Source organism: Osmia lignaria, chromosome 7 (assembly GCF_051020975.1).
Source record: "Osmia lignaria lignaria isolate PbOS001 chromosome 7, iyOsmLign1, whole genome shotgun sequence".
NCBI lineage: Eukaryota > Metazoa > Arthropoda > Insecta > Hymenoptera > Megachilidae > Osmia > Osmia lignaria.
The window spans coordinates 10,295,576-10,323,354 of record NC_135038.1 but is presented as its reverse complement, the minus strand read 5'-3'; the positions used below and the strand labels follow the sequence as shown (position 1 = coordinate 10,323,354).

Genomic DNA, 27,779 nt, shown 5'->3' with positions numbered 1-27,779 from the left:
AGCCTTTAATATTTTGCAACTTCGCTACCCTGACACGTGCTCGACTTTCAAACACCATTGCTAACCGAACTCAACGTTTATACCTTTTACTTTTCATCGATTCTGTTCCTTAAATAATATATGTACCACATTGCAGTAACTTACATTTTTTTTTTTTTTAATTTTAGCACTTTGATAGTCGCTATCACATATTTGTAACTTTGATAAATGGTACTTCATATTATTAGGCTCTAATTCATTTTTATGTAATGTGATAATTTGTATCAATTGCAGTTTCATTGCACATCGATAAAAAACAAATGGACATTCATAAAAACGCTAGTAAATTTAATTTATTAGGTTTCTTAGGTAAAATAAAACTTATACGACTTACCAACAAGTGCGAGAATCACCGTGAGCAAAGATGCAGCAGGAAACGTTACCGTTAAGTTGAACTCCAACATTTGAAGTAGATCCACTGAAACAAAGAGAAAAGAAGTATATTTCCTGAAAAATCAGAAAAGGTATTCGTGCGGTCCATATCTAATCAATCGTAGTCTTGAAAAAATTAAAATACTTGTTACAATCACTTTTATAATTAAATTCATCATCTTTCTATAATGAATTTCTGAATTTCATTAATGAAATATTGCATCATTATATGATATAAATGCAAGAGGACACGATATTGTATCGAAATCGTTATGCTCGACGACGAACGGTTCGAATTTAATATTTATTAGATGCTCCGTGACGAAAAGTTTTCCAGCGAAAGGTTATTACACAAGTTGAGGGCCGTGAAGAAATCGTGTCGTGTTCGACGAGTCGGTTCAAAGCTCAATAAGAATTAATTTCAAAACTTCCTCGATCTCGATTTAAGTTCTAGAGAAGTTTCGATCGACGCCTTGAAACGGGGGGAAAGACAGGATTTCGCTTTTCTTCCTACACTCGATCCATATACAATCTTTCATTAATTTATTTCCATTCGCTTTCTTTTTATTATTCACTGTCCCGTGCTTTGGATTTTTAATTTTAATTTTAATTTGTACATAAAATATGTCTGAGAACGACTAAACTTTCAAACATTTTTAGAGTATTAGAAAAAATGAAATCTTTGGGTCAGTAAAGAAAGTGCAGGTGAAGTACTCAATTATTCAAGGATAACTAATAAACTTTCATAAAGGTACTTTCTTCTATAACTTAGTTGAGGCACGGCAATGCAATTAAGAAGTTGAGCAATTCCCAAATGACGACGCATGTCTGCTCTTCTTTATAACAGCTCAAGGATCGCCGTTTGCAAATTTCCGTCACAACCTTGCTGTTTCGATTTAATGAATTTTAGATTTCAAGATATCACCCACTAAAACCGCTCCCACTGCTTATTAAAACTCCCGGCTCCTCCATCTTGTCCTATATAATCTAAAGTTCCCCAACCCTGCAAATCGTGTCATGAAATTATTTTTTCATGCGTGCCAACGTGTCTATTTTATTTTCATTAAACTAAAACCTCTGATTCCCACCTGCGTAACAAGTTAAATGTACCTGTTTTTTTATTTCTATATATGGATATTGTAAATTAAAATTGAAAACAAAGAGCTTGCTATTTTTCGTTCCTTTCTTTTTTAAATATTATATAGGGAAAAGTTTTTGTAGTACAGCCACGAACAAAACAGACTTCCCCAGGAAAAATGGTGATGCCCGGATTCTCACCCTTCCCCTTCGGTAACTCTGGTAATTAGGAGTTAAAAAAAAAAATAGTACTGGTATTCTAATGATATTGCAAATAAGAATGATTTTATTTCCTTTTCAATTACGACTTTCATAACTCTGGATTATTATGCCCATTTGATTAATTTATGACAGGTATTCTTTGAAACATACGCTCTTAAATGATAAAAGGAATAAAGATTGATGATAATTTTCTAGTTACTATTGATTCACTGATTAGGCCACACCTATTAAGAGAAACGACTAAAAATACTTACAGGTCATTGAACTTCCTTGGTTTCTATTTCTAACGTTGACATTAACAAACGAGTAAAAAAATAATAATATTTCTTTTTCTTTGTCAATATTATTAAGAGTATCTTTAGTATATCTAGTCATTGATAAGAAAAATCGAACATTTATAGATTTCTAATCGCATCGATATCAACTGTTCAAACTAATTCCTTGGAAATGACAGTTGCATAGAATGAAAAAAAAATTGCAACGACATTTTCAAGGTAAACAAAACAACGTGATACGGAAGAAAAAAATGTTGACACGATAGGAACACGATTAAACCTTGCATGAACAAACAAATCTAATGCTCTGTGCGATTAGATAAACCGGTTTGGTATCGTACGTACTTGATTGGAGGTTACCGCTATTACGGTAATGAATTACTCACTATGACACTGTAAACATTAACCGAGAAGAAATTTATCTGTGTAGGTCAAACGATTTTCCATATCACCAAAAGGAATGAAACTTACTCCACCTTACAAATAAAACACAGCATTGACCTGGATTCAGAAAGTTCTTAGTGTTTACATTGAGAAATTAGAAAAACACAAGTTTTCTGTTAGGAATATTGACCAAATGTTCACGCAGTCATTTTCTTCAGATCTCAATCTTTAAATTGATGCGCCACAAGTGCTATTTTGCACTACTTTTATGTCATGAAATTATGTCTGACCTCATACGTTTCGAAATCGACCATTGTCTGCTATAACTGGTAAGCTGCCACTGTCTAATAACATTAATGATTTCATGATTTAAAAGTAATGCAAAACAGTACTTGTGTCATATCAATTTAAAGGTGAAAGTCTAATGAAGATTATGAACAAAATAGCGGGTCCCTGATTAGAATAAATAATCAATCAATTTGTAATTTACTGTTATTATTATGTATTGTTCCTTACGATCAAGTACCACCCATTTTGTATTAAGAATACTGATGAAACACTTATGTAATTATTTTTATTAAATCTCAAGCTTCAATTTGATGCCCCATAAATATAATTGTGTAGAAGTTTTATGTCATGAAATTAAATGCGAAGATTTTACCTTGAAAATATCACTAAATTTTACTGGAAATTTTTCAAATGACCCAATAAAAATTCTTAACCAAAGAAACTAATCAGTCTCCCTGAATTTCAAAATATTTATTATAATACTTTATTAATACATCTATTTTTTTCTAACAAACCAATGATAATTACCGTCTATTTAAAAGTAGTCTGAAGATCATTAGACTTTGGTATGAATGTTTTTATACGAATGTAAAAATAATTTCATCAAAGTCACTAACCGAGCTAAAGATAACTGATACATAACAGTTAAAGTTCATTCAATATATAATCAATAATATAATCGAGAAAAACCTGTTCCAAAGTGTAAGAAAAGGATACAGTTCCCAATGCAGATAAATTGTTACATAATTAATTATCATTACGTTAAGATACTGATACGAATAAAGTATAAAGCGAAAATAAAAATAGTATCATCCGATTAACAGAATCACGAACTTGTTACATACTTTTGACACAAACATCACACAGTTAATGAAGATATATCGAAACAAAGTCAAAGTACAACTTTTTCATAAGAAATTATTGACGATAATAAACCTATTCCAGGAAGAAAGAAAATTATATTTCTTTGTAGAAAAAACATAGTTATAGAGTTCTTTTTGTTCCACATTCAACAATTATTATTTATAAACAGATCTAATATAGATAAATAATAATTTTCCTTACATTTCATAATACAAAAACAACATACAAAAACCATTATCCTCTTCATTTACAAATACACTACACACACATTAATTAGCTAAATTAAAAAGAATTATTTTCGAGATATCAAAAAGACAATGAAACATCGATAAGTCAATTAAACGATCCTTTTTTCTAAACCAATCCAAAATCCACCATCTGGTGTTATAGAAAAATTCTTCTTACTAAATTCAATCTGTATTTTAGTCTTTTCAGTACACTTTAAGTAAAACCTGTGCAGAAGATGAGCTATCAAAATCTTAGTCTCCATTAAAGCAAAACGATTGCCAATACACTTTCGAGGTCCAAGTCCAAAAGGCAAATAAGTATAAGGATCAATTTTATCCTTGTTCTCGTCACTGAAACGTTCAGGATCAAACTTTTCGGGTTCAGGAAAACATTTTGGATCATGATGCAACGCGTACACAGGAAACAGGACGACGTTATCAGGATGCACAGTAACACTATTATAACCAGGTCCAGCTGGAGGTAATTGAAACTTCCTTGCACACAATCTATCAATGAGAACCAATGGAGGATACTTCCTAAGTGCCTCCGAGGTCACCATTTCCATGTACTTCATTCTGGACAAAGCTTCATAGGATATTTCTCCATTTCCTTCCTGCATATAGCGATCAATTTCTTGACGAAGCTTCTCTTGAATATCCGGATTAATCGCCAATTCGTGGACAATGTAACACATCAATGTTGAAGATGTATCGAAACCAGCCAAGAAAAAGATGAACGCTTGAGCTGTGATATCGTCGATAGTCATCTGACGGGATACCAGCTTCTCCTTATCTCTAGCCTCCATCAGAAGGTGAATCATATCTGGTCGAACTATATTTTGCTCGTCCCGTACCTTCACCGTCTCGAAGACGACTCTTTTGAAGAAACTGGCCGTGTCACGGGAAAGGAACGAGAATCCAGCCATCCTGGTCAATCGTGGATTCATACGGAACAACAGGAACTTCATCAATCGGAACAAACCACCGAAGTTGGTAGCATCGGCTCCTTTCTTGTAGAATTCGTTCTCGCGGTCCCTTAAGGAATTCACACTGATCCCAAAAGCAACGGTAGCAATGGTGTCATTTGTGTACCTTGTGAATGCATCTTTAGCCTCAATCGATGAAGAAAACTCCGGATGATTGTAGAGATAATTGACGAATTCTTGAGAACACTTGGAGACCAATTCAAAAATGAATCTCATTTTACTGGCGGTGAAAGATGGGCTCAAGGTACTTCTCATCTCTTTCCAACGTTCGCCTCTTAAGGAGAATACATTTTTGCCAAAAATTGGATCGATCTTTTCGTTGATGAAGCTCTGGTGATCAGGGAAGTGTTCGAAGTTCTTGATTGCTATTTCTCTGATCAATACTGGATCGCGAATCACCACACCAGGTGTCGAGAAATCCATCACACACACGTATCGAAGATTCGGGTAATAATTGTAGATGAATTTGCAGCAGTCCGGGAAGGATATTCGACGAAGGAACAGCCTCCACGAGGAACCGAACACTGGCATCCCTTTGATATAGGGAGCATTCCTTTTTTTCCAATATGTGTGCTGGATGTAGACGATGGAAATAAGCTTCGCCAAACCGATGATTAAAAATGCGAGCACCAACAGTTTCAGTGAAAAAGAAAACGACACCGACTCCATTGCCGCGGAGGATGGATTACGAACGGACTCTATCCGGTAACTAGGAGGAATGTTATAAGTATGGACGAATACGTATACGGGTTTTATCGTTGGACGAGCAACAGAGAAGGAGGGAGTGGAAGGCCCGTTACGTAAATCACTTGAACAAACTGCGTTGTTCTTCGTCGGTGTTCCTGCAAATAAATTGCAAATCACTGCTCGTCGATGGAGATCAATGTGGAATTCGTAAACACTACGAGATTCTATTTGGAGACTCTTTTGTGAAACAATTGAATTATATTTTGTATAGCGAAGAAGTGTTTCCTTTGAATTGAATTTGTGAAGATTTATTAGATAACATTTTTGTTCCCAAGAAATTTGATCTTGGAGAATTTATAAGTAGAAGAATTTTTGATAATATAAGTGATGGATTTATTTGTCACCAAAATAATGGATTTCAAATTTTTTATTTTAAATTATAGAAATTAGCAACTTTTCCTACGCGTAGCTGTTATTGTAATAAAAAAATAGTTTGAAATAGAATTATTTTAATTTTCAATGATTAATAAAACGCAATTCTGTCTTTGTAGATATATTCTTTTTATTCGTATTCTATTATTTTACCCAGTTTCAATTTCAAAGTGTAGATAAATTTCAAAATACTTTATAAAAGTTACAATACTATAATACTTTGAAGAAATATTTAAAAAATATCTGCCAGCAGAAATTATTTTTCCTAACTGAAGCACAAACAGCCATGCCTTAGATAGTAAAATTAAATTTCTTTGTTTTTGAACACATTTATCATCGAGATATACTAAAAATAAAATAAAGAAGACATTTAAATATTTTTATAGAGAAAAACAACGATGAATAATAAATTTAAAATTTCCTTTTCTCCAAACTGAACCACCATCCATCTACCGGAACCGATGCAAAATTAGCCTTTTTAAATACAAGAGGAATCGGAGTCTTTTCGTTAGGTTTGATTACAAATTTCCGCAATAAATGAACCATCAAAATTTTTATCTCCATCAACGCGAACCTATTGCCAATACACTGTCGAGGTCCAACTCCAAATGGAAGATAAGTATAAGGAAGAATATTCCCTTTATTCTCTTCGTTAAATCTTTCCGGATCGAATTTCTCTGGATCCGGGAAATATTTTGGATCATGATTCAATGCATAATTAGGAAACCATACACAATCACCGGGCTTAATAGTAACGCTGTTGTAACCAGGCTCTGCTGGAGGTAATTCGAATTCTTGCGTGCAAACTCGATCAACAAAGACCGAGAAAGTATGCTTCCTATTAGTCTCCGATACAACCATATCCATGTAGTCCATTTTCGAGAGGGTCTCGTAATTAATTTCTCCATTAGTCTCGTCAAAATACTGATCCACTTCGTTACGAAGCTTCTCTTGAATATCTGGATTCAATGCCAGTTCGTACACCATGAAACCCATCATGGTAGAAGATGAATCGAAGCCAGCCAAGAAGAAGGTGAATGCCTGAGAAATGATATCGTCGACGGTCAATTCTGTCTCGGAATCCTTTGCTTTAGCCTGCATCAAAAGATGCAGCATATCCGGTCTAACGATGCCCTGTTCGCGACGCGCCTTCAGAGCATCCGAAATTGTTCTGCGAAAGAGACTCGTGGTCGCAGGTGAGACAATCTTCATTCCGATCATCTTCGCGAAAGCTGGACACGTGTTTATGATTAACACTTTAAAGATGCTCCCAAATATATCGTTGAAGATCGTTTTCCCTCGGACGAAGTACTCGTTCTCCCGATCCTTCAACGAATTCACGTTTATTCCAAAAGCTACGGTGAATATCACGTCATTGGTGTACCTAGCGAAGGCGTCTTTGGCTTCTATGAACGAAGTATACTCCGGATGCTCGACGAAATAATCCACGAAGTCTCGGGAACATTTCGATACAAGCTCGAACATGAATCTCATTTTACTTGCCGTGAAAGACGGACTGAGAATGTTCCTCATCTCCTTCCAACGTTCACCGCGTAACAGGGGCAAACTCTTCCCGAACATAGGCTCGATTTCTTCATTGACGAAATTGTAACGGTCTGTAAAGTGGTCGAAATACTTCACGGCTACGTCTCGAATTAAGTCAGGGTCACGGATCAACACGGCCGGAAAAATGGCGTTGATGAATCCCACGTATCTCGCGTTCGGATAAGAGTTGTACATTTCGCCACTGAGTTCCAGAATTGTGATTCGGCGAAAAAAGAACTTCCACATAACACCGAGTACTGGGACGGACCTGATGTAAGGCACCCGTCTGCTCTTCCAGTACGTCTGCTTTCGATATATCACCGTAATTAATTTCGCGAGAATTATAGCGATCAACGTGATCGCTAATATTGTGAACGCTGAACAAGTCACGAGGATCTCCATGATAAGTCACGCACGCGAATAGCTACCAGTTCAGAGCTACATCTTTATAAATACGACGGAATTATCGTTGTGCGAATAAGAGAAGTAGAATGAGAGAATGAGAGAGGAAATACGCGACTGCATCGATCGTGCGCTACGTGAAACGATTATGACTAGAAGACCTCGATTAGCGATTAGGACTTCATATTATTACATGATTTTTATTTTCGAGAATGTTTCTATAAAATTTTATTCGCATTTCATGGACAATGTGCATGCCATGTAAATGTTTGAGCCAGGACCGGATTAAGATTTCTATGGCCCAGGGCTATCAAACTTTTCAGGGCTTCCTTGGTTGATGAACTTGATTCAAAATTTGAAATTCATTCCAAATAAGATTAAGTAATATTTAATCGTAAAGAAAAATAATGATCTATAAATAAATAATAGAAAATTTATGACCTTCGTTTAAAGTAGTCTATTAATAGGAGGCATTCAGTAAGAAGCAACTACACTACCAACTAAAAGTATGCGACCATTTATTAATGAAGATATAAAACAAAGTTTTTTAAAAGAAAGTAATATTGATAGGTGAAGTTTCACTTCGCTACTTTTTTAGAAGAAAATAGAATTAATCTTCCGTGGACGAATTCTAATTTAAAATTTCTCCTAAGTGAAAATGAAACTGGTATTGGCTCCTTCTCATCAAGTGGTTCTATTATGTAATTGTTCCATAACTTTTGATCTTCATCAAGTTAAAATTGCGTCTGTATTCTGAGCAACCGTGTGTGTTTAGATTATTTCAATTTTTATTAAAAAGAAAAGTATTTTTAAAATGATTTTAAAAAATTATCCTGATTTCTATTAGATTCTTTTTAAATGCGGAATGTTTCAAAAATCTGGACTTTGCAACGCGAAAAGGAAAAAGAATTTTGGTACAAGTTTTGATTTATTTGGAAACGAACCAACAGTTTATCATTCTTTTACTCGACATAAAACTGGTTAACAAACTGTAAAAGAATTTCATGAAAGTAATTGCGTATGACACAATAAATTGTATCGTAAAATGAAGTCTATCGATTCAACAGTTTGCTCAGTGTATAAGAAAATAGAACAGAAAGTGATCTAAATTCAATGCATATGGAATACGAAAAAAGAATAGGAAAATATAAAACATCACTTGCAATCAAATTCAAAAATCTTTTAAGATTTGCACAATTTTTTTCCATTTTATTATTCAAATCGAATAAAACCTCGTCTTCTTTATTCATCTTTCTCAACAATAAAATATAAACTATAAAATACATAAACAATAACGACGAATCTAATATTCCCTTTTCTCGAAACTAATCCAAAACCCATCTTTCGGAATCAATGTAAAACTAGACTTCTTAAACACAAGAGGAATCGACGTCTTTTCGTTAGGTTTGATCACGAATTTCTGCAATAAATGAACCATCAAAAGTTTTACCTCCATCAACGCGAACCTATTTCCAATACACTGTCGAGGTCCTAAACCGAATGGTATGTATGTATAAGGAACAATATTATTTTTATTTTCATCGTTGAAACGTTCCGGATCAAACTTCTCCGGATCTGGAAAATATTTCGGATCTCTATGGATCGCAAAAATAGGAATCCAAACGCTTTCACCTGGATTTATAGTCACACCATCGTAACCATCCCTAGCTGGAGGTAGTTCTAACTTTTTCACGCAAGTTCTATCTGTTAACAACGACGGAGGATAAAGCCTAAGTGTCTCTGATATCACCATGTCCATGTATTTCATCTTCGACAAGGATTCGTAAGAGATTTTCCCGTTTTCTTCTTCCAAATAACGATCCACCTCGTCGCGGAGCCTTGCCTGAACATCCTGATTCAAAGCTAGCAGGTAGGTCGCGTGACACATCGCGGTGGAAGACGAGTCAAAGCCAGCCAAAAAAAAGATAAAAGCCTGGGCCACGATATCCTCGATAGTTATTTGGTGTTTCTCATCATGTCTAGCTTGCATCAGAAGATGGATCATGTCCTGTCTAACGATGCCTCGTTCGTCACGTGTTTTCACCGTTTCGTTGATCACTCTCCAAAAAAATTCCGACGTTGAGTTGGATAGGAACCTGATGCCAACCATCCTCATCATACGTGGACTAATACGGAAAAGTACAAACTTCAACAAACGGAATACACCGCTGAAATTTGTTGCATCCTTTCCGTACGTGTAAAATTCATTGTCACGATGTTTCAAAGAATTCACGTCTATTCCAAAAGCTACTGTAGCTATCACATCATTCGTGTACCTGGTGAATGCATCCTTAGCCTCTATCATTGAAGAGAATTCTGGGTGGTCGTACAGATAGTTGGTGAATTCTTGAGAACACTTGGATACCAAATCAAAGATGAATTTCATTTTATTGGTAGTGAAAGATGGACTCAAGGTGTTCCTCATCTCCCTCCAACGGTCACCCGTCAATGAGAACACGTTCTTCCCAAAAATTGGATCCATTTCTTCGGTGACGAAGCTCCGATGGTCCGGAAAATGGTCGAAATATTTGATAGTCACCGTTTTTATTAATTCTGGATCGCGCAAAACGGTGATCGATGTGGCGAAATCCATAAATGCCGCGTACTTTGCACTTGGATAATGATTGTAAACGTATTTACAATATTCTACGAAATCGCCGAAACCAAACACAACCATTAAAGATGAACGCAGTCGTGGTACTCCATGCTTTTTCCAGTAGGACGATTTTTGATAAATTATTGAAAAGTATTTAAACAAAGCAAAGGTGATCACAACGACCACCAGTGTCTGGATATAGATCAATAACGAATCCATGGCAGTTATGTAGGTACTTTAAAGACGATCGACAATTACTTACGATCTTTATAAAGCTTTGCAAACAGCCATATACACGGAAATAAATGAGGAGAGAGGGTATAAATGTGCAGGAGTTTCTGGATAAGAGGGTATTAATCTTAGATGTTCAGATAAGTGGTATTTTTTTAAGATGTACTTATACAATAGATAAAACGCTTTTGCGAAACAATATCAAGCAGAATTTTGAATTGCGGATGATGAAAAAATCAATTAATTACGTCGTACGAAGTTATCTGATATAAAAGTTCGTTCACTCCTTCCTATCAAAAATCGATAAAGAGATTAATGCCCGAACAAAAAAGGTACAAAGTACTTTTGAAAAATTATGTTTTACTGGATGTTCTTTTATAATATCTGTCGAATGAGTAATGTAATTTTGCTTATTTCTTGACACTTTTGAATTACAGAATCATTGCTGCACAATTTTTAAATGAATTATAATATTTTATTTTTGCATAAAGAAAACTTTGAAAATTATTTTTAAGCAATTATCAGTATTCCAAAGAAACTATTTTTATGTGAAATCATTAAATAAATTTTGATTTAAAATCACCCGAATTCTATCACAGAAGAATAAAAGAATTAACAAAATGTTGCAAAATATTATTAACTCGTTATTTGTTAAAGCTTAATAAATAATTCTGTGAAAAGGACATGGAAGTTGACAAATTTATAACAAAATTATAAGAATTTCTATAATTCTTTTTTATCATTTGCAATTCATTATTCAGTTAATAATAACCGTATGAAATTCGTCGATGAAACGCGAAATTTCATTCAAAATCGAACCGAACGTAGAAGCATTATTAAACGAGATATTTAAAAGAGATACATATCAATATTCATATCTCCAGAGCAAACGCGAATAAATTAAATCATTTTTAATACAATTATCAATTTCAATCACTTACCAATGAAGACGAAGATCTGATGATGCGAGTAACGCAGCAACATCGAAATGGAGATCGTCTGAAAAACATATAAAAATAAACGTCAAATTATTTAAATTCATAATCTTCAAAATAATAAATAAATCCTATAACATTTCCAATTGAATCATTTCAATTTTCAACTTCTGTTTTAAATTAAAATTACGGCTCTCTCCATGGTCCGCCGTCCGAGAGTTGAGTTCCGTTTTGAGAAAATAATTGAAATGAAGATTCGAATAATTCAACGCGAAGGAGCGTAATTTTCACGGATCCTTTGCAAACGAACGGGACGACACCGTGTCAATTAATGCGCGCAGCAAAACAGGCTGAAGGTGTTTATTATTTAATAAAAGGAAATTGCAACGAAGACGCGTTGCGAGATAAATTGCAAGCCGAACGATCGCACTCGGTTACCGGGTTGAGAGCGAATGGTGCAATTGAATTGCGAACGGTTCGGATTGAGCTAGCACCTGACACCCAGCGGATAATTCACTATTTGCAATGGGAAACCTTGGTAACGGAAGCGTTTAATGGTACTTTGCAGACGCGTCGATGTTATTTACGAGGAAAACCGATGGACGAAAAAAAAAAAAAAAAAGAAAAAGTGACAGAATCGACACTGAGTTCGGACAAAATGAATCCGAGTAGAACAGGATTATCTATCTAATTGTTTAGAATGTTTTTTATTTCAACCCTCTGCACCCCATACAGGAGGCTTTCATCATTTTGAAGAAAATAGTAATTACTCAAATTAACCAAAAAGAAAAAAATAATATAGGTTGCATTTTACAACATTTCTAAAAATAATAATGTTGTCCCGTTAGAGCTGGCTTGTACGAAAAGTAAGAAAAGGTAGGTGTACAATCAAGTAGAAGAGAAAAGAAAAAAGGGAATAGTATTTCAAGATACATCGTGTTGCAACAGACTATATACCCAATGTCGTGTGCACATGACACAGGGAATATGGGGTAATACGTAGATGACGACAGTCCCTGCGTACACGTGACTCTACAACGGTGGGGTTGACCGAGGGTGGTTCCAGGTAGAGCACCCCAAGCACTGAAGTAACATTCACGTGTTGTGGCACGAGATTCACCCATCTCCTGTCTCAACCAGCGGCTACATCGAAACATTTCCAATGTTCTACATGAAATATTACACGAGAACTTTGTTAAAAGGAGAACCGGATACCGGATTTAAAATGTACAATAATAGAATGACTTGCCAAGAAATTATAGCATCGGTGCGATATAAAATTATGATACTAGGATCCTATCCATTTAAATTTATATTTAAAATAAATTTTAAAAAATAACATTCATTTAATATTGCACATGAATCGACTTAACAAATCTGATGAAAATTTTATCATTTATATTTGAACATTTATCCTAACAAAATTATTCATGCATAGAGTAATTGGATTTTCACTATGCACCCATCATGAATACCTAGATACGAACTAGATGTAGACTGGTGCACAGTGCATTGCATTTGAATCATGGTTAGTAGTATGCAATATTACTCATTTGTTCGACCGACATAAACCCATTAAACACGAGTGGAGTTATTCGTTGGTCCGTATATGATCCAATCACTTCCTAACACCAGGGAATACCCCAAAATTTCACAATTCATCTGGCAACCATAATGTTTATGTTGCGATGTAACTAGCGATAATATACCTAATGATAAGAATCACTTATTTGACTACAAAGTAAAAGTTGTCGGTAATGCAAGGTAGACAATGAATTAAACGCTCCATTTTACGTTTCAATATTAAATGAAAATAATGTTGATTAATCAAATCATTTGAGCCCATCGAAAATTTCTAAGAATCATTATAATCACTCACTGGATGCGACGTACCGTATTTGGGAACAATTTGATACAAAATTACCGACTTGGGACCTCTACAACGAATATGATGCCTCTAATAACGTTGATTTATACTCAACGGTTCAACTCCAAGGGGATAACCATGTGTAAGGGTGCAAGGGGTTGGAGGGTTATAGAGGGGGGTTATCTCAGTGCGTGGTTACTTTGAATTGATTGCCATATCCTTTTACACGTACTAGGTTGTCGCGCGGATATGTGTGATACTATCCCCTTGACGGAGAGGAATATATCCGGATCGAAAACACGTAGCGCATGAAACTAAATCTAATTTGCGCCTTCAGAATATTCTAGACTCATATCGCACGTAACATTTCTGATATTATAGCACATTTGTAATAATTCATAATATAAATAACTTTCTATGAAAGAGAAATCAATCTAATGCAACTAACGTCAAATTTAAATTATATACATACCCAATTGAATTTAGAAATCTTTAACTATTATAATATTTAATTTATATAAATAACAAATATTTAAAAGTACATGCAGTGACTACTTACAAAAACCAACATGATGAAAAAGGCGGCAAGATAGGAAGTTCTGGCCATCCACATGCTTACAAATCGGTAGTGTTCTCCCGTAACCACATTTCTGTAATAAACGCACGATATATTGTCATCAAAACAATTATAATCTATATAAAAATTTATGAAACAAATTCACTCACCGTAAAAATCCTTTATTATCTTCGTGTTCTGCTAACGTCTTAATACTCGCCATCAATAAATCATCGTACCCCAAAAATCCATCAAGTATTAGCCTCGAGAAATCATCACCGAAGCACTTATCGTTAGCAGGATCTAAAGTAACGATCTTTACAGGAATGTTTAATCTTTGTCGTGCTACGGGTGATAACCTCAAGAAACCATATTCTAATGAATATTCCACGATATAACCATCGTCTAAAGAAAAAAGGACAATTTATTTATAAAACAATATTTCATCGTCATTGTCGTCGGTGTCATATACCCGATCATTACTATCAATGTTTACAGTATAACCATACCTGTTCTCACTTCGGAATTAGGATCCTTTAAAGGTTGAATAACATCATCTTTGTTTACTTCATTTGCATCTTGTTCTACAGTATTATTATGCGCACTTAGCGGCACTACATTCTCATCTAGTACCTAAAACATTAATTCGAAATATGATTTAAAAATAAAGTATTGTATACAATAAACTTAATATTTATTTTAGTAAGTGATATTTACTTCTTTATTGTCCATATTCATTTCATTCCAAAGTTTTGTTGACAATGAAGGAGTTGTTGTATTATTTATATTCAACTTTGAATCTTGTGTATCTCCAGAAACAGCAGTACCTTTTAGAATTAATTCTTTCTCGGATAATGTTAAACTATCATGATTTTCTTCGTTCGATACATTAACGCTATCACGTTCTTCGTCAACGGCAGATGGTTCAATGTTAATAAATCTGTAAACGAAATAGCAACAAAATTAGCAATTAAAACATTTAATAATAAAAATCGGTATGAATTTTTTAAAACTAATACGACGTGTTTGTTTTTACCCATCTCTAGTTAATATTCCCAACGCATCAGTTAGATCATAAAGTTTCTCTTGTCGTAATTTTTCTTCTTTTGCATAGCTTTTTTCAATGCTATAATCGTCACCTCCATTTCTAAGTATTTCAACTCTTAATATACCATCCCGAGGCCAATCATCTCTTATATGCTCCAAACAGTTAGTTGGTGTTCGTGAAAATACTATATGAATATAAGCCAATACAAAAAATGCTGCTATGGCCTAAAAATACAACATTTACGATTATATAACTTATATTATATTCAACTAAGAAACTCTTAATAATTCTGGAAACATAATCACCTTTAATAATGTCATAAATTCTAAAAATCTTCTGACAGGCCTTGGAAATGTCCTTGCATAAATTAACGCAGCCTTAATAAATATTGCATGAAATAATCTATCCCGAACGTTAACTAGCTGGTGTTGGTTATTATTGTTCCTAGCAGTATTCATGTTGTTGTTACTTAAAGTTGGACGAGTTGAACTATTAGTATTATGATTATGTACAGTTTCACTAGTTTGATTATTTGTTGTTGGTATAGCAGCACCATCCACTTGTGGCATTTTAAATACTATATAATATTTGTTTTTAACAAGTGATGTATGTATAACTAATAGTTTTTACTCATACAGTCTTTGTGTATGATATTTTTTGGAAAGTACTTATACATGTTGTATATGTACATTTCCATGCCAGAATGACTGCTTAATTATTCTGAAACATACAATAACAATTATATAATATACATACACTGATTAAATATAAGTATACTTTAATTGTTATTATATTGTCTATGCTTTTAATTCTATATATATTTACTTATCCTAATAATTAAAATTAATATTTCACAAAATAGTTTATTATCTATATGATAAATAAACTTTTAAGACATACATTTTTATATCTATCCCATGTATGCAAACCAAAACTTTTTTTTGAGTGACTGAGGTCATTGTAAATAATAAAAAACAAATCTAATATTAATGAATATGTTTTTACAATTCTTATGTACTAAATTCATTATCATTAATTAAAACACGGCTAATGTAAATTATAACATAACAAAAACATGACATGCATCATAACCTATCTGACAATGTTATCTTGACCTTAAAAGTAGCAATAACTTCCAAAATTGGAAACAAAAATTGCTGACAGAAACTATTTATACTCTCCTTAAAAATAATAAAGAAATTGTTGTCGTTTTAAAAATAAACCTACATAATAATAACATACTTTGTTACGTAATTATGAAATGCAGAAAAATAATTAAATGGTGTAGAATAAGCCTCAATAATATTAATGTTAATGTTTCATGTTACTGTAACAAACGTTATTCCCTTTATGCTAATAATTATTACCCGGACGTGACATTTCACAGATGACACGAGAACCATCAATAAATTTTTGAGAAATCAACCATATCGTACCTTATTTAAAAGTAGAATGTTATGTTACACTATTATACTTTTGACGTTTCAATATTTCTTTCAGTGTTATTACCGATAACAATGGTTTCATGAAAATACCAATTAGAAACATTAACAGATGCAATTCTGATTAAATTGTCACTTCATCATATGTTTTGATATTCGACAACTCGCATATGCTAGTCCGGTTATAGTTTAGCCAACATTAGCGTAAGAATGTTTAGGGACTTTATTTATGTAAAAAAACTCCTATTTTCTAGTTACATTGATGGAAGTTTTACCCCAGATGTCAGATCAACCAATAAAACAACTCATCTCTATTTACACACCTTGATTATACTTTAAATTGATGCAACAAAAATTAAATTCTAACAGGTAGTTTTGAAAGCAGTGCTGAAGTAACATTGTAATAAAGTATTATAAATATACATGTTTACACATAAATTTGAATAAATGTACAATATACAATATTAAAACAAGAAGTATAATAACATTCAGCAATTGAAAATCATTATTAGTTATGAATTCACCAAGATCACCACAAACTCCTTTGAGTTCTGAACTAAAAAAGATTATAAATGACAGAAATGTTTTAAGTATGCGGAGTCGTATGAAAGGTATATAATTAATAAGTATAAAACAACGTATTCTATATATTTTTTAATGTATTAAATATCCTTATACTTGCAGTTCTCAATAGTCTAAACGAGAGTCATCAAAAACAGCTTGAAGAAAAAGAGAAGAATTTAAGATATCAAGCTATTCAAGAAATTTTAACAACTGAAGTTACTTATCTACGTCAGTTGGAGATCTTAATGGAGGTACAATTTAATTACATTTAATAGTTCCTATAATATTGAATTAATGTATAAATATTTTTCAGTATTTTATACAACCTATGTTTGAAAGAAAGTTATTAGATCACAGTTTACTTTCAACATTATCTGAGAACATAAAAACATTGTATAATGTTAGTGGAGAATTAATAAAGGAATTGAAAGAGAATTCACAAAATATTGCTGGTGCATTTCATAAACTGGCTCCATTTTTTAAACTGTACTCAGTTTATGCTTATGATTATGAGCAGATTTTATACTTGATACAGGTATTGACTATAATTTAGTAGTTACAAATTAGCGATATCTAACAAAATTTGTTTTCCAGGTGAAACAAGAAAATGATACTACATTTAAAAATTTTATTACTGGACAAGAAACAAGACCAGAAGTTGGTAGAAAATTACCCTCATTATTAATTACACCAATACAAAGGGTACCTAGATATAAATTACTCCTGCAAGAAGTCTTGCAACATACACCGAATAAACATAAGGAATATAATCTTCTACAGGGTACATATAAAGTATAATTTAATATTGGGTCGAATAACTTAAAATATTATAGAACAGCATTATTAAATTTCTTTATTTTTAAAGTTTGTCTAGTAGAAATTGAGAAAGCTGCAAGGCATATGAATACTTTAATTGAACAACACGAAGAAACACAGAAATTATTAAAACTTCAAAAGTGTATTGCAAATCCAATTAATTTGGTAAAACCCGGTAGAAAATTGATTAAACAAGGAGCATTAATGAGAGTATCAAGACGAGGAAATTCCGCATATCGAAGATACTTTGTTCTCTTTGATGATATTTTATTGTATTGTAAAGGTGACCCGCAAAACACATTAACTGTGTGTTGTGTTTTACCATTAAATAAATGCAACATTGAATCAGTTTTGAGCGGAGGATTGTTTCGTGTTACTTGTTTAAATGAAATACTTTTACTGTACTCTGAAAAGGAGGATAGTAGTTTATGGATAGAAGCAATACAAAATTCCATAAAAAAGGTATTTTTAAAAAACAGTGTTCCTATTTGAAAATGTTGTACATAAACTAATTTGAACTGTTTTATTTTGTTAGTACGTAGAATGCCGACAAACTTTAAGAAAAGATAGTAGTTCAAGAAAACCATTAAGGCACAATAATCTTAATTTATTTCCATCTGATAATATCCCAGTAATTGCTGGTAAAAGGAAAAGATCAGACGAAGAAACAGAGGTTTGTATAACAGCTTCTAATTAAAAGGTTCTAAATAAATAAGGATGTAAATTGTCATTAAATGTTATTAGGCTTCATACTGTATATTATATTGTACGTTTAACAGGTTAACTTGAACGCATCAAAAATTGTATATTTAAAGAAGGATAATGAAGCAGATGCAGATGTACAATCAGAAAATAAATGTTTGCTCTTATTGAAGAAATTTAAAAAATTTAAAAGTGATAATAATTATAAAGAGAATAAATGCTGTCTACAAAATATCAATTATGTAAGTTAAGCATTAATTTGTGTATATAATAAAAATGAATACCTTCTTTATTTATATGTACTTTACAGAATATTACGGATACAGAAAATGTACCTTATGTACAAAAAAGCTCTAATGCATCATGTATATCCAACATTCCTTCTTTTAATACCAAACCGGAAGCTTCGCCAACGTTGAAATCGATTAGCGATTTCTTTTCTTGTATTAGATCGTCAGTGGTGGAGTTTTTTAAATTTAGATAATGTACTTTATTATTTATATATACAATAAAATTGATGAAACATTAAACCGTTTAATTCTTTATTTCCTACTGAAAAGTATATATACAGACAATTTGTTATCGTTCTATGTAAGTACTTACGTTTACAATTCGGAAATTTAAACTGTTTTCAGCGTTCACCGCTTAAGGCGATCTGTACAATTTGAACTATTCAAGTCGGAAACCGGAAGCACGTATTAAAATATCTTTTGCTTAAAAAATACTTTATTTATGTTTCTTTTTTCGTTTAATCAGCAGTTTTTTTTTGTTAAGCAGTTCTGATTATAAGAGGTATATATTTATTACTAAAATTCAAAGAAATTATAAAATACAATTTTGAATTTTAAATTCCACGAATGCTGATGAGACGCCATCTTCCCTTTCTCCTCCCATAAGGAAGGAAGTTCGAAACGCGTCATTTGTTGCGGTCGTTCAAAGTGTGATAATTAGTTGTTTTAAATTAAATAAGTTCTAAATTGAGTGTAAACTAATTTTTGTTAAAGTATGGATTTTGTTTTTTTGTGTTATTTTTGCTGTTCGCTGCAGTTCTGAGCAATTCTGATGGAGAAAAATGTCCAGTTCGTAGAAGGTAAGGATTTAATACCTCAACATTACTAACTATAACAATCAATCGTTTTTTATATTTTCTTTATATAGCATGCATATTTTCATGATAATAGAATATTTATTTTGTTTGATGTATTCAAGAACAAACTTATTAATCAAGTTATATATGAATTTTGCCAAAAAATCATTGCATTTATTTTGAAGAAACTTTATTGTACAAATTGTAAAGTTCAGACAAGCTTATCATCACTTAATATATAATCAATAAATTCCTATTAAATGCTAGTGAACATGTATTATTTTATAAACAATGGCAGCTTTGTAAGAAACATGTTTCTTTTTTTTGTCCTTAGACAAAATATTATGTTTGTTATATTGTGTTGCTTTTGTCACGGTCCATGGTGTCAAAATTATTCAGTTTTATCTTATCCTTCTTATCGACTACCACATAGTCTTGGTATCTTATAATTAATGTTATAATTTAGAGCATTATAAATATATAATGCAAAACAATTTTTCTTTGGCAATGTATTCTGTACCACATATTATATTACATTGCAAATATTGCATGTATGTACAAGTAGGTTTTCGAGAATTACAAGATGTTCTTAGAACAACACATTGTTTCAGTCACATAAAAGTAAAATAATATCTTATAATATAATAAAAGATATTCTTTGATTTATACATGTACTCTTTCAAAATTTATGTTTTAATCAATGTTTTAGAAATTTTATATTGTATTAACTATCTTAGGATACTCTATAATATCCCACTAAATAATCAAAGTGATTTTAAATTTGTTTCAAATTATTCTATAAGCAATTTAAGTTTAACAGTATATTTAATGTCCCATAGTATATATTTTATCCTTATATAAATAATGCTTAGTAGAATTTTGTATTCTTATGTGATTGAAACAATTTTATATATTAAAATGTTTTTCTTTTTTTTTTTTATTACAAAGAAAGAAATTATAAAATTGTGAACATGGTGTGCTATATAATTACATCAAGTTTAATTGTAAAAATTGTTTCATTTAAACATGATTGCTATTGTCAAATTTGATAACAATATTGAACACTAGAGCAAAAACACATTGGTACATTTTATTCTCCATTAAAAAATTAGCAACAATGTTTAATATTACATAGAATACATATTGCATTTAACCAAACTTGTAATCAATTTTTTTCTTGTTTATGAGTTAACAGTTATTTGATGAAATTTTCTTTTCTTAAATCATCAATTATTTAATCAGCGTATAAACTTTTACTTGCAAAATCTCAGTGGAAAATTGACCAGCGTATAAAAAACTTATTTCATGATTATTTAAAGTATTATTAAAAATCTTCAGACCTATTATTGATACAATAACGTTATTCGTTCTGTACAACGAATATGATAAAATTCCTTTTAATCAGTTCGATTGTAAACATGTTTATAATATCATTAAGAAATCAACGAGTTTCAGTTTTGTAATCTTTCACAATTCCTTTTTTTATAACTGTGCTAAAAAATGTCTCTTAGCATCCCAGTCTTCTCTTTATTTTTATTCATAATTCTGTGGACATCTTTTGTGATAATTTCTTTATTACGTATAGTAATTTAACATTAATTAAAAATTAAGCATTGCAGTTAAAAAAATTAATTTTGAATCGTTTAAAATTATTTAGGATTTTAATTTTGCAAATTGCCACAATTGGAAATAAATATAGAGTTGCGAATAGGAACAGAAGAATTAAAATTCGAATTATACTTTTTAAAATTTGTGTGTAAAAAATAATTCCATTTCAGACAATATAGAAAACAAAAGATTTTCACAGTAACAAAAATTCAGGTGTTCCACGATTATACATATCGCAATTACAACGAATATATTAATACTTATACAATTATACCGATTGATCGATTCACAGTCTCGATTTTAATTAACTTTGGCAGATATAGATTGCAGTCTTTTAAACAAACATCTTTCCTTCCTTTTGCAAGGAAACAGGAACCAATATAAATAATCCTAATACCTATAAGATCGTTATCGCAGCAATAATCATGAAATTTGTCTCTCCCAAATTCAGTGATTTCCTTTTTAATTTCCATACTTCTGTCTCTTTCCTGTACACTCACATTAAAATTTCACGAATCACGTGAATGATCATTTACATCTCGATTCGTTCAATTAATCCTTAAGTTCATCCACGTGTCCCTTTTATCTCGTTCATATTTTTCATCGCCAACGGTTCATTTTCAACAAATTCACACTCTTCTTGTGTTAAAACGAGAATCCGAGCGTTAGCAGTTAATTAAAAGCCTTTTAAAACTGGTGAAACTTTCTTAGAACATTCATCGAATTAAACGAGTCATTGATTTACATTTGAAAATGTTCACCATCAAGAGAACTATAAAATTAGACATGTTAATTACAGTCGAAGCACTTTATCGTTCATGGATTAATTCCGTTTCTTCGTTCACTTATTTTCATCGGTGACGAGCGAATTACTTGCCATGGATAGTTTTTCGATAGCTCCAAGTTCTACGATCGATAGCCATTCGATAATTCATCGATCAAGCGTTCCAAGCTTCGTTTGTTTCCGCGTCGATTGTCGACGAGTCGTGAACGATGAAAGGCTTCCGGTTGCGTTGCAAGGTGTCTCGTTAAAAAATCGACCGGATCCGTTCAATCGCCGACTAGGTCGTGGTCCTCTTCGGTTTCCGTTTCCTCCTCCTCGTCGTCGTCGCTTTCAACGCTTTGTACCAACCGCGCGTATCTTTCGAGAAAGAAAGAAAAAGGATATTGAATTGAATTGATCCTTTGAAATACATTATTATATTATATCTGATAATTGACAAATGTTGTATGGTGACTATGATCATTAAAATTAATTTTGCAATTTTGTTAGTTGTAAAATAATTGTTTTTAGTTAGAAATTTGTAGAATATTTATTAAAATGAAATATTAGAATATTTATTTGAATAAAATATTAGGATAATTAGAAAATATTAAAATTTAGAAAATTAGAAAATGAAGAAAACAGAAAATATTAGAGTAAAATATTTTAATATTACAAATATTATTATGGAATATAATGAAAGAAATAAAAAATGTAATTTAAATGTTATACCTGACGGTATATCAGACAGGAGTCGTTTTCCTCAACGTATCGAAACTCCATTCGCTACCCCTAACGGGGGGTGGTGGTGGTAGTGGTTCGTCTAGATCAAAGGTGACGAATTCGTGTTGAACACTCGGACTGTATTCTTCTTCCTCTTCCTGGAGCACATCAGCCGTTGTGCTAACCTATGTTTAATTAAATTATTATTTTTAGAGAGCACAGTTATAAAATAAAAATTCTTTCTTAGTACTAATCCGAATCGCTTACTGTCTGGGTGGTAAGATCTCTGGGAAATTGTCTGGAATAGTCATGGTAGTCCAAATTTGGCGGTGGTGGCAAAAATTCGTCGAAATCGACGTGATCCACGGAATCCCTGCTGAAAAAGTATCTCTTCTGATGCCTTTCGCACAGGAAACCACTGTGACCTATTGTCGCATGATTTGCATGATGCACGTGGTGATTGTCTAAGTGATACACACCCTGAAAAGAAATGTTATGGAAAAAGAAAAGATGTTCTTTCTATAAAATGAAAAGTGTTTGCAGTATTTAAATGCAAAACGAAATTAATCAATAAAAAATTAATCCATTTTGATGATCAATGAAGATAATGTTCAAGAATTAATTTTATTTTTATAAACAAAATTTTTATAATTGATTCTATGCTACCGGAATGTATTAATCACAAGAGATATTGTTTCCGCTTTACGTTGGTTTTGCATTTAAAATTGCGCTCAATACTAGAGGCGTTAAAGGTGCATTGTTTCGGGGGGGGGGGGGGTAGTAGGTCGAATGCATAAAAGATACATTAAACCCTAATTTGCATAATTATCATGCGCGTGTTGCAGAAAAAAAGTTCCGGTTCTCGTTTTCATTGTTTCTAATTTAAAATACATGAAAATGTAGCTGGTGTTGGTGTTAAATAAACAGTGACACTTTTTAATAGACTTTTTCTTTTCTTATTTTCTCAAGTCTTCCATGACTTTTATTACCATATGAGATTTATAGATAAATAAGATGAGAAAGATAAATAAAATATATGTTTACTATGCAACGACTTGATTAATGGCCGGTATATGGTTGACCTATTCTACTTGCAGTTTCTTATTGCCCGGAGAGTGGTGCACTTCTACCACTGACGGGAATAAATCAAGCAAGAATGAATAAACAGAGACTGCAGAGATCACTGTACATTGTGAATTGTTCTCTTTCTTTTCCATTTCTTCTTTCTTTTCTGCTTTTTCGCGCCCTGTTCGTGTTTATCATGTTTTGTCAGTTTCCATTCATTGCTGTGTTTGTTTTAAAGTTCATCTTTTCTTACACATTTTCTTTGGTTAATGGTTACTTTTTGGTATTTATAATAGATTTCTTTCTCAGTTATCTTTATTTATTTTAGAATGAAATAGGTTTAATCGTGATGGGAAGAGATAATCCAAAAGCACTGTTAGATATTTTTTAATTCAAAATATTTTTCATCCCTAAAACAGAAATCAGAGAATAGTGAAATGGAGGGAATTTAAATTTTGATCAGGTTACCTTAGATTCAGTTGCAATTTTGAAAAGGATGGAATATAAAAGTGCAGTGCTTTAGATAGCTCTAGATGGTTTAATGAAATTCCAGGGGAACACAGTTCCTAATCTCTATCCTAATTTTGGTCCAAAAAAAATAAAGTAAAAAAATTTTCTTTTTCTCTACAACTAAATATTGCGATATACAGTGAAATAAAATTTTACAATGTAACGTTGCAGAATAATAAATTATTTTTAGCAAAGGATGTTTAGTGAAGTTCTAATATTAAAAATTTTATCTCGGCACTCTTTCGTTTAAAATAAACATTGGAAGCATTGATGAATTGGATGTAATACACGGAATAAATGGCAGGTAGAATGTGAATTTTTGCTTTGTACGATAAAACGTACTTACAATTAGTCAGTAAAAGTGGAGAGTATCATTTGTTTCGTGATAGGATGACGTTGTGCAAATAAGATCTCAAACACTCGAGCACCGAGAGCCAATGCTTCGCGTTCCGTTTCGTTTTCATTCGGTGTCTGTTTACTAGTTAAATGTAATTTACCCCTAGCAGCCGGATTGCAATTCAGTTAGAGTAAATCGCTAAATTTACTTCAAGTCAGTTAATAGCCCACCTAAGATTTAATTGCGCCATCGTGAAAAGCATCAAAAGAATTTATCTGTTCATTCGTTTTCTTACTTACCAATCTCACTGAAACTTATTTTTCCTATACTTCTCTAAATAACAAAAATTAGAATTTTATTTTACAATTTAAATTTATTTTCGAGAGACTTCATCTTCACCCCTGATCAATGCTGAATTTATGAAAATTTTAATGCCATTATTCGAAAAATTTTAATATCCTCATTGGAAATATTTTAATATCTTCGCTTGACAAATTTTAATATCGCCGTTGAATGCTTTTTGTTTTCGCGAATTTCTATGACCGCTTGTGAAATGATATGCAGATGAGGGTTTAATAATAATTAAGCGAGCTATTCAACTTGGACAGAATATTTAACGAATTACGTTTCTGTTCAGATGGATCTTTCGCTGGGTGTATCAAAATTATCCGAGTTATTCGTAATAATTAGTTCAGTGATATAAGTACCTACATTTCATAGAAGTTTAATTATCCTGGGATATCGTAATTACGAGACTGATGGAAGTGTCACAGAGGAGCTTTCCCCTTTTCACTAAAATTTATCTTCCCTCAGAGATAAACTTTATTACATCGAATTTTGCAGTTTGTACAAGATAGAGTTAAGCCGTGTAGATATTTAACTAATTGCAAGCTAGAAGTCCATTTGCGCGAAGGTTTTACTTCGCCGTTAAAACCACTGAATCTTTCCGAAAAGAAGTTATCTGCTTTAAAATCGTCTGAGAATCTTAAGAAAACACATGTAGGTAATAAAAATTGCAATTGGAAACCTATACCAAGAAAACCAAAGTGGTGCAAGTGGCATTTTTTAAAAATTTTTGAATTAAATAATAAAAAATGAAAATGAAAGTGTCATCTGTATCTCTTTAATTTTAAGTGGCTCATGTATCATTTCTTACAAAAGTTCCCTTATTAAAAAGAGATTCTAATTTGCATACAATGAATAATTTGATCACTTTGATATTCTGCAAATGAAAGGTAAATAAATTGAAATTGGCCAAATGAAAACTTCGAAAGGGATGTTAATTCTGTCCAAGTTTTTTCAAAGCACCTGTGATAAAACTGTAGAGTGTGTCTTATGAAATTGTAAAAAAAGAAGCTGATACTACCAACCCCGTAATTTTTTCGCCTGGAATCTCTCCGTACCAGTTCTTTTTGGTGCCAAGAGATATACAAGAAAATGGCGTAAGTGCCAGCGACTTCGGTCGTGATGAAGCCACTCACGTACAGCAGAAATGAGAATCCGTACCTGTAGGTGAAGGGCGGTCCCTGAAATCGCAAGATTGCGACGATGGTGTTCATTCGTATGAGCACGATACGGATAAGAAGCAATCTAAGCTGCCAGAGAAAATATAAAATCGAGAATTTCATATCTTACTTTCGTTGCTCCGTATATTACTTTCGCGTGGAAATCGTGCTTAGATCGTAATTTACGTTTAAATTCATTTATTTCACTCGATAGACAAAATTTAGATTCCTTATCGTTTTATAAAAAAATTTTGAGCTGTAAAATTTCTGCTAGTTTAATATATATATCTTTAGTAACTTTCTGCGAACAAAAGGAAATGCTTAAGCCATTTAGAAAGCCATATTTCACTGACCTGAAATGACGACCTTGGTCTGAGCTTACTGCCAACCTCAGCTTTGAACACAGATATGTACATCACCATTCCCACCAGCATTAACAAACCTGAAAGAGAAACTGATTTAATAACTTAAGCTTTATCTCTGTGCACCAGTTCTCGCGACAATTTCACGGAGGCTGGCCAGCTTACGTAATGGGATTATTTCAATTTTAATCCGTCTTCGTACTTCCTCTCACTTACCAACCTACAAATTTTATACAAATTTATCTAATCGATTTTAGATTTAGTATGAATTTCATATTTTCATTTATCATTTCCAAAAGATTCTTTCCAATTTTCCCATAATTTATAAATTATTGATTATGATAATTATGGTAAAGATTTGGAACAAATGATTTGTTAATGCATGATTTAATTTTCGCAATCCATCCACCATGTTCAGTGTGGAATCCATCCACAGACCTAAAAACGTTCAGTTTTATATACGTGTAACTTTTGAACAGATGGATTCCTAGAATAAAAACTTGTACTTGTTTTTGAACTTTTCTTATCAAATACTGTTATAATATATTTAAAAAAATCAATAATTTTGTGTACCCCAAAGTAAAGTTAAGCCAAGAATTTTATTTCTGGTATCATTTTATAAGACCTTATAGTTGTTCCGGTTGTTGTGTTCATGATCCCCGAAAGAAAGGTGATACACGCAAAGTAGTACGTATGATATAAGCCGGTGTACTTTATTGCTCACCGGAAACTATGAAGACCACTCCGGCGACAAAGACGCAAAGTCTGTGTCTCGGGTGAGTAACGTGAGCAGTGAAGTAACAAACTTCAGCCAGCACCAGCAGCGATGTTGCAGCGAAGAAGAACATCGCCGACTTGGTAACTGCGTCTGCGGAGAAAAAATATGGCTATGAACGGGCCGAACGAATGGGAAAAGTTGACGAGGAAATTTTTTTCTTCTATCTCTCTCTCTCTCTTTTCTCCCTTCTTCCAAACTATTCTTCCGTTATTATACGAAAACATGAACGCCTCAAAAACAAGGGAAAAATTCCTGGAATTCAATCGGTATACCTTTAACCAGAAAAGAATCTCTTTGATGAGAGCTCGGGGAAAAAAAAGTACCGATAGGATAATTCCCTTCAATTTCACGTTATCCGGACCAGTTGAATTTTTTCTTTTCTCCATGATAAAATGAAAATCGAAAAACGGGGAGGGTGAAATTGTCGGATCCAGTTTATCGTGGCAGGTAGATTCTACTGGCTGAAAGCATTTTTCCGCCGAAT

At 32.5% G+C, this 27,779-nt stretch overlaps 4 protein-coding genes and 2 pseudogenes across 11 annotated transcripts in view; 1 reads left to right on the top strand and 5 right to left on the bottom strand.

Moving 5' to 3' along the window:
* Nucleotides 1–16,661, bottom strand: part of LOC117604365 (membralin) — a 99,521-nt gene extending 82,860 nt beyond the window's left edge. For 3 of the 5 annotated variants that reach the window (XM_076689104.1, XM_034324333.2, XM_034324329.2), the window contains exons 1-9: nucleotides 16,470–16,661; nucleotides 15,339–15,753; nucleotides 15,022–15,257; nucleotides 14,703–14,925; nucleotides 14,495–14,618; nucleotides 14,156–14,390; nucleotides 13,989–14,079; nucleotides 11,569–11,626; nucleotides 374–457 (exon numbers count right to left, since the gene is read on the bottom strand). In XM_076689104.1, coding sequence (XP_076545219.1) covers nucleotides 374–457; nucleotides 11,569–11,626; nucleotides 13,989–14,079; nucleotides 14,156–14,390; nucleotides 14,495–14,618; nucleotides 14,703–14,925; nucleotides 15,022–15,257; nucleotides 15,339–15,602 — 1,315 coding nt within the window. In that variant the 5' untranslated portion in view covers nucleotides 15,603–15,753; nucleotides 16,470–16,661. The remainder of the gene's footprint in view (nucleotides 1–373; nucleotides 458–11,568; nucleotides 11,627–13,988; nucleotides 14,080–14,155; nucleotides 14,391–14,494; nucleotides 14,619–14,702; nucleotides 14,926–15,021; nucleotides 15,258–15,338; nucleotides 15,754–16,469) is intronic. The other 2 variants (XM_034324334.2, XM_034324332.2) reach the window with 2 other exon arrangements.
* On the bottom strand, nucleotides 3,187–5,739 carry LOC117604370 (cytochrome P450 9e2-like). Its single transcript, XM_034324339.2, has one exon. It carries the CDS (start codon nucleotides 5,401–5,403, stop codon nucleotides 3,859–3,861), a length of 1,545 nt encoding a protein of 514 aa, XP_034180230.2. The 5' UTR covers nucleotides 5,404–5,739; the 3' UTR covers nucleotides 3,187–3,858.
* On the bottom strand, nucleotides 5,994–7,822 carry LOC117604371 (cytochrome P450 9e2 pseudogene; annotated as a pseudogene).
* Nucleotides 8,292–10,680, bottom strand: LOC117604373 (cytochrome P450 9e2 pseudogene; annotated as a pseudogene).
* Nucleotides 16,662–16,745: 84 nt separating the features above from the next.
* Nucleotides 16,746–19,080, top strand: LOC117604358 (FYVE, RhoGEF and PH domain-containing protein 4). The gene is made up of 8 exons (XM_034324320.2): nucleotides 16,746–17,086; nucleotides 17,160–17,290; nucleotides 17,353–17,574; nucleotides 17,634–17,820; nucleotides 17,905–18,317; nucleotides 18,391–18,528; nucleotides 18,635–18,799; nucleotides 18,868–19,080. Exons 1-8 carry the CDS (start codon nucleotides 16,990–16,992, stop codon nucleotides 19,039–19,041), a joined length of 1,527 nt encoding a protein of 508 aa, XP_034180211.1. The 5' UTR covers nucleotides 16,746–16,989; the 3' UTR covers nucleotides 19,042–19,080.
* A 1,665-nt stretch (nucleotides 19,081–20,745) lies between these two features.
* Nucleotides 20,746–27,779, bottom strand: part of Stg-1 (stargazin related protein STG-1) — a 31,352-nt gene continuing 24,318 nt past the window's right edge. For 3 of the 4 annotated variants that reach the window (XM_034324921.2, XM_034324922.2, XM_034324923.2), the window contains 6 exons: nucleotides 27,242–27,385; nucleotides 26,509–26,597; nucleotides 26,021–26,245; nucleotides 23,006–23,218; nucleotides 22,748–22,923; nucleotides 20,746–22,393 (listed from right to left, as the gene is read on the bottom strand). In XM_034324921.2, the coding sequence (XP_034180812.1) occupies nucleotides 22,759–22,923; nucleotides 23,006–23,218; nucleotides 26,021–26,245; nucleotides 26,509–26,597; nucleotides 27,242–27,385 (836 nt within the window). In that variant the 3' untranslated portion in view covers nucleotides 20,746–22,393; nucleotides 22,748–22,758. The remainder of the gene's footprint in view (nucleotides 22,394–22,747; nucleotides 22,924–23,005; nucleotides 23,219–26,020; nucleotides 26,246–26,508; nucleotides 26,598–27,241; nucleotides 27,386–27,779) is intronic. The other variant, XM_034324924.2, reaches the window with a different exon arrangement.